The sequence below is a fragment of the Sphaerulina musiva genome (assembly GCF_000320565.1).
Source record: "Sphaerulina musiva SO2202 unplaced genomic scaffold SEPMUscaffold_10, whole genome shotgun sequence".
Classification (NCBI taxonomy): domain Eukaryota; kingdom Fungi; phylum Ascomycota; class Dothideomycetes; order Mycosphaerellales; family Mycosphaerellaceae; genus Sphaerulina; species Sphaerulina musiva.
The window spans coordinates 880,184-893,410 of NW_016017392.1; the positions used below are offsets into that span (position 1 = coordinate 880,184).

The following is a 13,227-nucleotide window of genomic DNA, read 5'->3' on the forward strand; positions in this document are numbered from 1 at the left end:
TGTGATCAATGATACACTATATAATACATCGGCGTCGTGGCTAGTCTGCATGGATGCTCACCATATCTAGTTGGTGAGAAAAGCGTGTCGCCATCTATGTCTGGTAAGGATTCTCCTCTTGAACCCTGGCGTATCATCGAATCTTTATCTCAAAAGCCCTGTACTGCTTACTTTGATCGGTCTACTGCCGAGACCGATCTTGGCTAGGGTCGAAAATGCCCTACGGTGACTCCCAGTCTGGGTTCTGCGAGGATATTAGCACTTGGGACACAAACTTAGTAGCGAAGGAGTTGGCTCACCTTTTTGACTATGCAGATACCCTCCATAGTGTTGGCCACCGACAACCACTCCTCGTCCTCAAGCTCGGCGCGCTCACCATGGCCAAGAAGAACTGGAGTAGATTGTGTTTGCCACCCGGTGATGGTCTTCGGCCGCCCTGCTTGACCGACCACATCGACTGCTTGACCAACGCGGACGTTCACTTGGATGGGCTTCAGCTCCTCATCCAGAGTGATGAGGAAACGTGGATTCATGGCAATCGCCAGATGGTACAGCAGGTAGTGGTGATCACCCAGAATGAACGCCTTCGGGTTCTCAATGAGCGAGATGGCGACAGTGAGCAAGCCCGCAGCCGACACCCTCGACAGCACTGTACGGTCTGTGTGGAACGGACTGATAGTCAAGGTGCCCTTGCCCATGTGCAGCAGACCCTGTGCGATGCGTACCATAAAGAGTGCGCCTGGATCGCGGTGGTAGTATGAGGCAAGCTGTCGTAGCAGCTGTGCCAGACGCGCGTTGTTTGTTCCGGCTCCGACCATACCCATGGCAAAGATGGCGTTGACCGCGACATCCACATCGTTGTCGTGGGAGTACCTTGATAATGTGTCGTAAATCTTCATCTGAGGATTTGATACACTGATCAGACCCATAGCAAGAGGCACAGCTTTGCGGATGTTAGGTTCGCCGTAGTGCATCAAATGGCCAAACTGTCGAAGCACCATCTCTTGGCCGATGTCCTCGCCCATGGCCACCAGAGCCAGACCAAGGACAGCGTACGCCTGAACAAGCTGCTCACCAGCGATGTCCTTCTTCTCGTCTTCGCCATCCTTCTTCTCTTCCTCTTTGTCATCGTCGTCCTTATCCTCCTTCTCCTCGATATGCTCGTTGCAGATGTGGAGAAGTTGCTGTAACTTGAGCACGGCGCCCGTACCGGCCCAAGCACACATCTCGATGAGAACTGACGCGGGCTTGGACATTGGATGATCAATGGCCTTGAGAGTCTCGAGGATAACATCGACTTCTTCCTGTTGTCCAAAGTACAACACGGCGAGGCCTAGAGTCATGAAACGAGTCCACTTGTCCTTTAGCTGCTTGTTTCTGTCCTCGTCGAGGAAGGTCTCGATGATCGCCTCGCTGACATCAGAGTGTGCGGTGCCAACGAATACCAAACCGAGTGAGAGTGCTGCAGTAGCAGACAATTGCATATCGAGACCAGTATCCCTGACAAGAGGCAAAAGGACATCAAGAACGCTCTCGTTGTTCGAGCCAGCGTAGGCCAAGCCAAGACCGAGGATACGGGCGACCTTGTCGGAGACAGTTTTGCCCTCGAAGTCACCAAGGAGTGCGAGTGTTGGATCACCTTCCACCTTGACCCCAGCGTTCATGACACCCATTGCTAGCGCAGCACCGGCCTTGATCTTGTCCTCCGGTACGTATGTGTATGCATCGATCTTGTCTAGCCCTAATTCCACGTCCCACAATAGAAGCATTCCCGCAGATGCTGCGGCGGACAGCATACCCTCCTCTTTGACCTTCCATACCCAGCTCTGCTTGACACCCCCTTCAACCAGCATCAATTTGTCCTGCCCAAAGCCAGCATTGACAAACGCATTGACAAAGGTGGAAGCCAAGTTGTGTCGCGCAGAGTCAGTGTTAGTTAAGCCTGCAGTCCGGTTCGACTCTAGATGTGACTTGTAAATGTCCTCGGGAACCTTGGGGTCCAGCACGTTCAGCTCTTTAGCCAGCGATTTGTAGTAGACTGGCAGTTTTGTGTTGTTCAAGCATTCCTGCAATTCCTCGTCGTTGGCATCATCATCGTCGAGCTCGATCGATATCCGCTGCCGTGCAAGGAGGAAGGCAAGCTGGCATTTCGTGGGCTTGTCAGGCGCAGAGTTGAAGTCGGACTTGATGAGTTCGAGATCATTCAACTTGATAGCGAGAGATATAGCCTGCGTGTACTGCTTGTACTGCAGGTAGACGTCGTGCGCGGTGCGGAGGAAGCGATCGTTATCGGGGTATGTGAGGAGTGGCACCATCGATGCCATATAGAGGCACACTCGGCTGTATGTGTTCTCGTCCAAGTGCTCCTTGATGTGCTCAATCATCTCGAGCTCGGACAAAATGTCGACCGCGTCAGCCTCAGCGTTGTGCTTGAGGAAGAATGGTACAAGTACCAGTGCCAGTGATGTGATATCCTCAGAATCCTTCTCTTCCTGCTGGCGAATCTCGTACTCCTGCCCGATCTCCAGCGCCAGGTGGCGCATGTACTCGTGACCCCACGAACCAATATCTGTGCCTGGCGCGAGCAACCGATACTTAAGTGTATCTCTCCGGCCTTCATCATCAGAGTATGTCATACCCAGTACGGAAAGAGTGTCTGCCAGCGAGTCCTTGTTGGCACCCTTGGGCCATTTCTCGTAGGCTTCGGCAAGCTTATCGTAGTGCGGTCGCAGGAATTTGAGCGGCTTTGGCACGGCCGTCATGGAGCTCGTCGATGTCTTGATGCTGGTCTTGATGGCTTCCAGAGCCGCCTCATATAGCGATGAATCTGCTTCTGTTAATCGCTCTACGAGCATGTCGAGCTCGTCCTTAAGCTTCTGGTCCTCTTCGCTCAACTCCTCTGGCGGCAAGTCGAGGTCGCCATCCTTCTTGACATCTTTGCCATCCTTGCCATCTTTGGCCGCTGCGCCTTTCACGCTCTTTGCTTGCTTTCCATCTTCCGCCTTCCCCTTGCCCTTGTTGTCAACGGCCTTGGGCTTCTCCGCCTCCTTCGCCATGCTCGAAGATCACGGGAGCTCTAGATAGTGTCGTTTGGTCGACGCCGCTGCTTATGGAAGTTCGGTCAGGCAATGGGAGGAGACGTAAACTGAGTCGTGGCAGCTGATCGAGGAAGAGACAATATAAGCACTTCGGTCGATGTTCGCGGATGGTGTGTTGTCTGCACGATGGGTGAAGCAGCGCGGATGATGGTTACGACCGCGTTGTCGCCTCAAGGTTCCCGAAAGGAAGCTACGGACGGCTCTTCCCGGGTCTCTTAGCGGACACGCCGGACAGGCGACATCACTGCAAATTTCTGGCTCTGTCACAGACATCTCACAGTTCACCAAAAGAACTATCGACGCACACGCTGTTCCGATGAAGCTCGATACAAGCGCATTGCGCTACCTCACAAGTGACGATTGGCGCGTATTGGCTGCAGTAGGTCTTCTTGACTTCCACTCGTGATGTTCGGTATGCTGAGAAAAAGTGTGACGATAGTTCGAACAAGGCAGCAAAAATCATGAAGTAGTGCCAACACCTCTGATTCAATCTATCTCTGGCCTCAGAGGAGGCAGCGGTATCCACAAAAACATCTCGAATTTAGCGAAAGTCGGGCTCATCGCGAAAGTGAAAAACGCAAGATGTAAGGTCCACCGTACCTGCTACGATGCCGAGATTGACAAGCAACTTCATTTCGCTGAGACTACTTGCTAATACTCCTTTCAGATGACGGCTATCGGCTCACATACGGGGGACTCGACTATCTCGCACTCAATGCTCACCGTAGATCCAACACAATCTTCTCACTCGGCAACCAGATTGGTGTCGGCAAAGAGTCAGACATCTACATCACAGCATCACCCGAAGGCCGCCAACAAGTTCTCAAGCTCCATCGTCTAGGTCGGATCTCATTTCGCACAGTCAAGGCCAATCGCGATTATCTACGGAAATCTGGACCCTCTGGCACAGGCGACTGGAAGTATCTCTCCCGTCTCGCAGCTCACAAGGAGTATGAATTCATGCGAGTACTCCACAGAGAAGGGTTCCCGATACCAGAACCACTGGCCTGGAGCCGTCACACAGTAGTTATGGAGTTCATCGATTCATTTCCCCTGCGCATGGTCGATGAAGTCGGAGACCCTGGCACGCTGTATGCCGAGCTGATGGATTTGATCGTCCGACTTGCGCAACGGGGATTAATACATGGCGATTTCAACGAATTCAACATTCTGATCAAGGAGAAGCCGAGAGCAGATGGCTCTGTCCAAGTCATCCCCATCCTGATTGACTTTCCGCAGACGGTGAGTACGAATCACGCGAATGCTCAATACTACTTCGATCGGGATGTGGCTTGCGTCAAGAGATACTTTGAGCGAAGATTCAAGTATACAAGTGATGCCAAGGGACCCACCTTCAAGGAAGCCCTGAAGGGCGCTGATCCCGAGAGGCGGCTAGATGTCGAAGTCGAAGCTAGCGGCTTTTCGAAGAAGATGATGAAGGAGAGCGAAAGGTTTCTAGACGGGACTCAAGCTGAACCAGTCGTTGACGCCGAGGACGAGGACGAGGACGAGGACGAGGACCACGAAGCAGGAGAAGAGGATGAACGAGATGATTTGGGCGAGCAGGAGGCCGAAAGAGAGGCAGAGGAGAGGCCAGATGCGCAGACTGGAAACCCAGGACTCGCTGAGGGGCTTGAGAGTCTGTCTGTTGATGATAGTGCAAGGATGAAGATGCGCACCATGGCAGATTTTGGCCTTCAGCCAATAGAGTTGCCACAAGAGCCCGACGTGATCGCTGAAAAGTTGCATACGAAGAAGAAGGTGACTGGATGGGCGATCTGAACAGGCGCTTCCTCTCTTGTGGGTCAAAGCGGCATGGGCATACCGGTCTGTTGATAGAAGAAACGACCTCGTTGGTAAGGTAGTGGAAAGCTGGGGCGCGAGGACTTCGTCCGTTGATCTGTAGTTCGACAACATGGCCGCGCAAGTGACACAGCCCTGTCGTTGTCAGTATCTTCCAGTGAGTCTTCCTTCCTCGAGAATGTTCGCGTTGTCTCGTTTGCGCTCCTAAATTCGCGTGTGACACCAACGCTGACACCCAGGCAGCCGGTTGCCGGCATTTCGCGCTAAGAATTACTTCTTCACCATCTGCACTTGAATACAGCCGTCGCCAAACAACAACTACCACACCTGCAGCACAAGAGCGCACTCACTGGCAGCTTCATTCCGTGGTCATTCAAGGATATCAGCATCATGGACAACGCCGTCGCCGATTGCAGTAACACGCTGAGGCACGTTCTCTTCTTCCTCGTCGAGAAAAACGAGCAGAAGCAGGACGAGGCTCCCTCTCCCACGGACTCGACTACATCAAATGAAAGCGCATTGACCGCAGCCACACAGAGCAGCCGCAGGTCCAATGTCGTTCAGGTTCCCGCCCAGAGCACTCGCGCATCGAGCCCAGCGTCGCAGCACCAGACCGACAGCGGTGCTTCCAAACCTATCTCGCCACTCAAGGCTGACGTGCCGGCCTTCGTACCAATGAAGACAGTTGCGGCCCCTGTGTTCGAGCAGCGCACAATCGCTGGCAAGGGTTTCGGGCTCTTCGCCTGTCGCGACCTGCCTCAGGGCACCCGCATCGTTCGCGAGAAACCACTGCTGGAGATTTCGCAGAACAACCTCGACCTCGCATACCACAATTACTTGCGCCTCACAGAGGAGCAGAAAGCCGCATTTGATGCGTTGCAGTGCTACTTGCCCTCAAACGTCGACGCCGAGCAAGCCGCCAGAGTGTGCGCACTCCGAGTCGAAATCAGCGAGGATGACTTGCCAGGCTACATTTCCGAGCATGCCCGTGTCATGGGCATTTTTGCGTGCAACGATTTTCAACTCGCCGACGGCCATCTCGGTGTGTTCACCATCGCCTCGCGCTTCAACCACTCTTGTGTGCCAAATGTCCACCATACCTACAACCCATCTTTGCATGCCGAGACCATGCACACGATTCACAAAATTAAAGCTGGCGAGGAGCTGTTGGTCAACTACTTAGGACCCCAAGCAACATACGATATGCGTAACACTCGCATCGCGCAACTTCGCCTCCACTACAATTTCACTTGCCAGTGCATCGCGTGCACCGACGCGACTGGAAGTTCGGACCTGAGACGCGAACTACTTGGCGGAATCTTCCATGGTCTGAATGAATTTTCTGCTGGCACTCCACCGGACCAGCGGTTCGTTCCAGACTCGCCACAAATGGCTCTTACCCACGCGGAAGATGGCATCCGTATCCTGATGGATGAGAACCTTCTGACCGTTGAACTGACCAAGGCCTACCGCGTTGCCTCTACCCTTAGCCTCGCCATCTACGACTACGACAGAGCGCTCGAGTATGCCTTCAACGAAGAAGAGATCGAGCGCAACATCCTTGGTTTGGAGGTAGATGATCTTGAGCGCATTGGTGCAGCAGCTAAGCAGTGGACCGAGGAAGTATACCTCACTGCTTGTGGCTCTGGACACAACTTCAAGGCCCACTTCTTGCGCCAGTTCACAGACTGGAAGCAGCTTAAGGTTGAGAAGATGGAGGCGAAGCGCATTGCTAGGGGTTCCATGAAGTACCAGACGCTCAACAAGAAGAAGAGCAATTACCACAAGCGGGACAAAAAGAAGAAGCATGAGCGCTCTCCACTGAAGCAGGATCACTCTCCGACGAATCAGGGTCTCTTCTCGCCGAAGCAGGGCTCTTCACGTAAGCGCGTTGCTGGTGAGGATTCCACGCCTCCACCGACCACCGGCGAGAATCAGTGGACTTAGCGGTTGCTTGCATGACGGCCTTTTTCGACGGTATGCGGCATGTACTGAAAGTTGGCATTTTCGATAGAAGAGCTTGAAAACGGTTTGCTTTTTTTTGTCGCCGACGAAATGCGTCCACGGGCCTGCAAAAGGCAGTGGTTTTGGAGGCGGATGAAGTTGAGGGAGCAACATTTTCGATAGAAGAGCTTGGGACCGGTTTGCTCTTCTTTGTCGCCGATGCAATGCGTCCACGGGCCTATGAAAGGCAATGGTAATGGAGGCGAAATGAAGTTGGGGAAACAGCAGCGTGCTTCTCGGCGTGTATGAGTACCTCATGGCAATAACAGAATGACAGATGCGAACCTACCTGGTAGGTAGGTAGATACAGTAAGGTAATGTACGACAGCTGCTCTAAATCATGTGCAACTCCTGCCCTCTCTCGCGCACAGGGCACCAAGTGATCGTGCCCTATTGCTGCTGTCTTAAATCAATTGTCAGCTAAATCTTCGCTAATCGTCTCCACATTGCGCACCAATTGCGCCAGAACCCTTCAATGGCTGCCCGCGTCGTCATAGACGCGATGGGGATCGTGAAGCTCGAATTCACGATCATCACCAGCATGATTGAAACATGACACTTACATTTCGGCCGCTCGATTTGAGGACACATCTATACAGCTAACCTATTACACCCGCGCTACACCACGCTTACCGTATACCAAAATCCCGCCTTCGCTCTTCAGGGCTTCTCCAAGCATAACAACATCAGCCACCATAGCTTCCTCGCAATTAAATCGCCTCTCTCACCATCTTCGTTGTCTGTCGGGCTCCACGAGCCATACTAGACACCCCGCTCTCCAGACATATAGCCGGTTGCGAACGATGACCACGACCGCGAATCCCAACAGCCCGCCCACCAGCGAGGCACCATGGAAGAAGCTCTTCAGCTCTCACCTGTCCAAAATGGACAGTCCTGAATTCGTCTTCAGCTCTCTCACTCCAGCCTCCCGCTCCGAGGCTCGCGATGGCAAGACTCCTGTCCCTTACGTGCCTCGAGCACGATTCTGCATTTTCCGCTCTTTCTGGGCCGAGCTTCCTGAGAACAAACACAACACCGCTGAGAAGAATGAAAGAGTCTATGAGTCTGATTTACCCTCCTTCACAACCGATGTGAGGATGCAGAAGACGTTTGAGATCTTCGCCTCAAGTGCCGGGAAGGCTGATGATGAAAGCTTGGTGCAAGGCAGTGGGGGCGGAGGGCCTTGCGAGGCTGTGTGGTGGGTGAATCTGCCTGACAAGGGGATCAAAATGCAGTGGCGATTCAAGGGCGAGGCTTATATTGTCGCCAGTCAAGACATTGATGAGGGAGGCGAGGCGCAGACAAGCGGAGTCAAGCATGTCAAATCGGAGTTATCACGGAGGATGAGAGTTGTCAAGGAGAGCGGAGTTGACGGCTGGAGCTGGAAGAAGGAAGTCAGAGCGCATTTTGGGAATATGAGTCCTGGCATGAGAGGTGAGTCGTTTTGTGCTTTGCAGCTCCCTTCTGGACCCGTTACTGGAATGCATTTGTCGCTCTGCCAGGGAGACTGGCAGCCAGATACCATGGTTTGTTCTGGATCACGATGCAAAGCATCTGACTACGTGCGAATGGAGGGCACAAGCGTCATCGAACCGCAATGCGTGAACTACTCAGAGCATTGGCGATTTGGTTGTTGCAGTCCACGACTCATGGGCGACGTTCGCAATGATCTTCAGCTTCACTGTAATTCTGAGCCTCAGCTAATGATTGATGTGTACAGGCTCTTTTCAGAACCCGCCGCCAGGCCAGCCAGTTGATAAGCCATACGACGAGCAGAAGCATCAGATCGGCGAAAAGGTTGAAGATCTAGACCACCCAGTCGCCCGAGAGAACTTCCGCGTTGTGGTGATCAAGCCGGAAGAGGTGGAGAGTGTAGACTTGAGCGACCCCAAGGAAGGTCGCAGAGAAGTGTACAAGTTCAACCAGCAGGACGGCAGTTGGTCTCATCAGACGTGCTGGCCATAGATTTATCACTTTACGCTCAACGATGGGACACGTGAACACGACCCCCCCAACCCAGAACGGGATGGTTGCGTACCCAGCAACGTGCGAATCGAGAGTGAATGGATCTGTTTCGTCGAGACGACAGTGTCAATGGCACTCATCAGTAGGTATCTAGCTACGTGTACCTAGCTGTGTTTCGAAAACCACAAAACATCCACGAAATCTCATCACTCGCACTCCACTGCAGCCCAAGGATTGGCGCACTATTTTGACAGGCATTGGATACAGCATTAGATTACAGAACACTGCAATTGCCAAAACCAGACAAGAAGCATCTTCCCGCAAGCGCTCCCACATGTGAAAGCTCTCACAAAGATTCCCGATGGAGTGGCATCGCAATATAACAAATCGAGCCCAATGGAGAGCAAGAGAGTAGGTCACTTCACTGGATCATGATCCCGGCACATCTCTCCCTCCTGCATCAAAAAACGCGTTCGTGCTTTGCTTGCTGCGTCGGGTCCGAAATGATCATTATTTGTGTTTTATCCTTGTATCTCTTGTGCCAATGGCGGGTCTCTTGTCTTGGCCCACGTTAACTAGGTAATCTGATATCTATCGTGCGACAGAAATCTGCAGAAGGGATGATCACATGTGAAGTGATTGTTGTTGCAGCGTTACGCAAGTCCTTGCGATTGTTTTTTATGTGCGATCGGGCAGGTTGATGAAAGTGGAGATCAGGGCCGATCGCAGGTGCTTTTGGGAGTTGCAGCTCGTATGTCTCTGTGTGAGGCATCCGGAGACAGTACCTAGTATCTACGGTACCTTAGTACCTAAGTAGGTACGTGTAGTACAAGTAGGGCACCTTAGGTATGGAGAAATCTGTGCGATGGGCAGCATTTCCTCCTGGATGTCATGATACCTGAGGCACTCACTCATCGAATGAAGGACAGTCCGGATACAGTACAGTACACCATATCATCAAGAAGACGTGATGACAACATGTACCTGAACAGCTTAACTGGTGGAAAATCAACCTCATTTCCCTCATCATCTTCATGCAGAACGAGTCGTCAGCACTATGTCACTAGCTTGGGTCGATCGCATGTTCGGAGTCCCTCATCACCTCAGTGTGTTGAGAGATGCTGTGCTCGCATGTAGGTCATATGAGTGAGTAATGACAAGTCGGACATGCTTGCAACTTCCATTCTGAAGCTGCCTGTTCCCAGACCAGAATCACTCGCGCCAAACCAGAGAGGATTCGGATGCCTGTCCTTCCTTCCTGCATGAAGGAGGAGTCGGGCATCGTGTCAGCCCCCCGTTCGTCAGCTGCCAAATCTTGTACCGCCTAGTCGCCGGACTCGCCGGACTCGCCGCGGCCGCCCATCTCCCCACGTGGATCAATCTATACTGCTACATGTGCCGCAATTATGACTGAGGCTGATCTCGTTTTGGCAGCATCGCAGGATGAAGGAATTCGATGGGTCAGCTCCTTCGTGGTTGTCGGCCTGCTGGACTCAGGCAGGTCGCCGAGCCCCTCTGAGACAAGTTGTTAGAGGAATCTAGTCAGCAAGCTCTTGTGGAGTTCAAGAGACCATCAACCTGCGTCAGTGCGTGCTGTGATCTGTGAGTGGTCGGAGATGCTGTCCAAGACTCGCGCGCAGTCCAGTCCACGCGTGGCACTCGAAGTACCGTGGGCCGTGGCCCGTGGGGTGAAGGCTAGCTACAGCGACGAGGGACGGCTAGACCACGGCATCGCGCCATCATCGTCAACTGTGGCTGTGGCGGACTGATCCGTGCTGTCTGATGAATAAGAATGGATACACTGTAGAACAGCAGTATCAGCGGTGATGTTGTCACCGGCTATGCCTCTGGCAGCATAATTTCGTCTTAGACAATGAATCCGTACAGGTAACCGAGGGCAGCTTCGTAGACCGCGCTCAATTCACCTTTGCAGAGACAAAAGAAAGCCGAGAGAACGACGTGCGCAATGGCTCCCCGATACAATTTAGGGCACGGTTGACGGCAGCGGCCCAGACCTATTTCTCCCTCCCACGATACAGTAGTTCTACTGAAACTCTAAAGACGCCCGGACTGGACTCCTCCCACGACACCACTAGGTACTGTACTGCAGTCTTTTAGCCGAAAAGAGGCTTGCGAGTAGTCTTGGCTATACCAGGTAGTTTTACCGCACAGAATGGAGCCTCGGACGAAGAAGATCATAACAGATTTTCGCATCAGAAGGAAGGTCAACATGCTGCAGTGAGAGCGGCACACAATTCATCCACAAAGTGGGTTCCCGTGTCTTGCGGGCTGTCGTAGTCTAGCATTGCGTCCGGGGACATGCGGCATGCGAGCGGACCAATCCGCTGCCGTGTTCAACTTCGCCGATCGCTCGTTGCATTGGTCCGCTGCACCTCTCCGCAGAAACGAGGCGGTGCGTTGGCTCTTGCCCTCAGACACTTAGGTTCCCTTCCCGCTTTTCTTCCTTTGTCACCCACCACCCTTCCATACCACCCTGCGCCTTTTCTTCCCATCCGCCGTCCCTTGCTTCGACATTCAACAGCCTTAGGTTTCTTCCCTTACGACCCTCGCCTTTCTATCGCATCTATTCACCGCATCTGGCTGCCAGGCGCTGCCAGAGCACGCTGCACAAGCTCGATTAGTGAACATCAGCAGTGCGGCTTCCTGCGTCGCTTTGATTGCATGACCAGCACCCTTCGACAGAGGAGAACTCTCTAGCATCTGGGCCACAGGAGGCTTCTGCATTTGGGATACTTGCGGCATGGCCGAAGAGGCATTGAACTCTTTTACGTCGTTATTGGAGAATGTTCCAGGCTGGATAGCGGACCTGGAGAGCATATTGGAGGCTGCCAAAGGGCGGCAGCAGGAGCTCACTCTCGCGAACAAGCCCACGTCGCCCACCGTAGCATTCCCACGGAAGGCCGTTCAATCACCTTCGCGCAAGTCAACTCAACCGGACGAGGTTACTGGATCATCTGCACAATCGGCGACAGCTCTGAAGCACCTGACGAACTCAGAAGCTTTGAGGATATCCCAACTGAAGCGCAAGACGGCATCTGTCGCCTCGGACGATCAATCTAGTCGTTGCAAGCCTCGTGTCACGGCCTCAGCTGTAGTCTACTACGATGGCGAAACTCAGAAACAGTTCGAGCAGTTGGTGCGTGCCATCGGCACTTCGAGGAACGCTATCCGTAAGGGGAAGATGAGTGCAAAGGTTGACGCGCTGAGTCGCTCGGATTCTGTTAGCAGTTCTTCGAGCTGCAGCAGCAGTAGTGGTGGAGAAGATGTCGACATAAACAAATTCGCTCCGCCCTCGAAGTACAGAACTCGTCGATCGCGGCCAGCCTTCGGCAGGAACGATGGCTCCGAGGCCTTCGACAGAGTTGATGGGCGCTTGGAAAAAGCACAGACGTTGTGTGAGCGCGCAGCACATCGGGTTTTACGTGATGGAAGCTGCACACTGGAGGTCACCAATGCTAAGGAGCACTTCTTAGAGGCGATGAAGATGGCTACAGCAGAGCTTCCTGCCATGAGGAAGAGGGCTGAGAAGTCAGCTGAGCGTCGTCGACGAAGCGCCGAGCAGCATCGCCTGGAAGAGGCAGCTCAAGCAGCTCTTCGCTCTCCTCGGCCCGAAGATATCCACGACGAGAAAATGGCGGACATCATCACCAAGATTGAGGTCCCCAGTGATGGAGATATCGAGGTGGACGTCCTGGAAGTCGACGATGACGATTCAGATTCAGACTCGGAGGAGTTCAATATCAACTCATTTCAGTTCACCAAAGCCGGAGGACGGTTCGCGCCCCCAATGCGGACCTCACCACGACTCGCCGTGCTTTAGCACTTGTCGCTATGTTTATGTTGTACATTTTTTTTCTTTTGGATTTGTGATTATAGTGCGTTCAAGCGGTTGTGACACTTTTCATAATAGTTGATATCTGGGAAGCGATGGAGTTGGAAACGGCAACGCAGAAAGTTTGCTGGATTGCGGTATTTCGTAAAAATGGACAGATGAACGGACAGATGGACAGACGGACAGACAGATGGACAGACGATGCGATGGTATTGGCGGCACGCTCATTGCGATTCTCCTACCCTTTCTCGTGTACATAGGCGACTACCAATCTCATGATGGTTGCTCAACACTTGCGTCTTGATCCATACTCATTCATATTCGCGATATGTATGTCGGGTACCACAATAGCCACTGGATGATATATGGACCGAATTCTCAAAATCTTTGGGCTACATAGTCTACAATGCTGCCTAAGTCTACAATCCTACAAGCTGCAAAAAGGAGGAGAGCAGGGAGGCCCGAAAGGTCAGGTATATACAGAAACTTAAATACCAACCTAGC

The 13,227-nt window shown here is 52.9% G+C and overlaps 5 protein-coding genes across 5 annotated transcripts; 4 read left to right on the forward strand and 1 right to left on the reverse strand.

The window, feature by feature from the left end:
• Window position 1: 1 nt before the first annotated feature.
• Window positions 2-3,234, reverse strand: SEPMUDRAFT_151482 (26S proteasome regulatory subunit Mts4). The gene is made up of 2 exons (XM_016906845.1): window positions 300-3,234; window positions 2-244 (listed from the first exon to the last, which is right to left on the reverse strand). The coding sequence occupies exons 1-2, from the start codon at window positions 3,054-3,056 to the stop codon at window positions 221-223; spliced, it is 2,781 nt and encodes a 926-aa protein (XP_016757604.1). The 5' UTR covers window positions 3,057-3,234; the 3' UTR covers window positions 2-220.
• A 154-nt stretch (window positions 3,235-3,388) lies between these two features.
• On the forward strand, window positions 3,389-7,173 carry SEPMUDRAFT_151483 (SET domain-containing protein). Its single transcript, XM_016906846.1, has 4 exons — window positions 3,389-3,477; window positions 3,538-3,682; window positions 3,766-5,058; window positions 5,145-7,173. Exon 4 carries the CDS (start codon window positions 5,292-5,294, stop codon window positions 6,846-6,848), a length of 1,557 nt encoding a protein of 518 aa, XP_016757605.1. The 5' UTR covers window positions 3,389-3,477; window positions 3,538-3,682; window positions 3,766-5,058; window positions 5,145-5,291; the 3' UTR covers window positions 6,849-7,173.
• Window positions 3,415-4,880, forward strand: SEPMUDRAFT_51714 (Rio2_N-domain-containing protein; the record flags this gene model as incomplete). Its single annotated transcript, XM_016909201.1, has 3 exons — window positions 3,415-3,477; window positions 3,538-3,682; window positions 3,766-4,880. The coding sequence occupies 3 exons, from the start codon at window positions 3,415-3,417 to the stop codon at window positions 4,878-4,880; spliced, it is 1,323 nt and encodes a 440-aa protein (XP_016757606.1).
• A 280-nt stretch (window positions 7,174-7,453) lies between the features above and the next one.
• On the forward strand, window positions 7,454-9,170 carry SEPMUDRAFT_151484 (uncharacterized protein). The gene is made up of 2 exons (XM_016906847.1): window positions 7,454-8,339; window positions 8,626-9,170. The coding sequence occupies exons 1-2, from the start codon at window positions 7,709-7,711 to the stop codon at window positions 8,868-8,870; spliced, it is 876 nt and encodes a 291-aa protein (XP_016757607.1). The 5' UTR covers window positions 7,454-7,708; the 3' UTR covers window positions 8,871-9,170.
• A 2,189-nt stretch (window positions 9,171-11,359) lies between these two features.
• On the forward strand, window positions 11,360-13,112 carry SEPMUDRAFT_151485 (uncharacterized protein). Its single transcript, XM_016906848.1, has one exon. It carries the CDS (start codon window positions 11,632-11,634, stop codon window positions 12,709-12,711), a length of 1,080 nt encoding a protein of 359 aa, XP_016757608.1. The 5' UTR covers window positions 11,360-11,631; the 3' UTR covers window positions 12,712-13,112.
• The last annotated feature ends 115 nt before the right edge of the window (window positions 13,113-13,227 follow it).

Bases quoted from the DNA above. Each gene is read 5' to 3' on its own strand.
- SEPMUDRAFT_151482 (XM_016906845.1), bottom strand. From the start codon at position 3,056: ATGGCGAAGGAGGCGGAGAAGCCCAAGGCCGTTGACAACAAGGGCAAG. The intron at 245-299 runs GTGAGCCAACTC...ATATCCTCGCAG, and splicing joins GTATCTGCATAGTCAAAAAG to AACCCAGACTGGGAGTCACC.
- SEPMUDRAFT_151485 (XM_016906848.1), top strand. From the start codon at position 11,632: ATGGCCGAAGAGGCATTGAACTCTTTTACGTCGTTATTGGAGAATGTT.
- SEPMUDRAFT_151484 (XM_016906847.1), top strand. From the start codon at position 7,709: ATGACCACGACCGCGAATCCCAACAGCCCGCCCACCAGCGAGGCACCA. The intron at 8,340-8,625 runs GTGAGTCGTTTT...TGATGTGTACAG, and splicing joins TATGAGTCCTGGCATGAGAG to GCTCTTTTCAGAACCCGCCG.
- SEPMUDRAFT_151483 (XM_016906846.1), top strand. From the start codon at position 5,292: ATGGACAACGCCGTCGCCGATTGCAGTAACACGCTGAGGCACGTTCTC.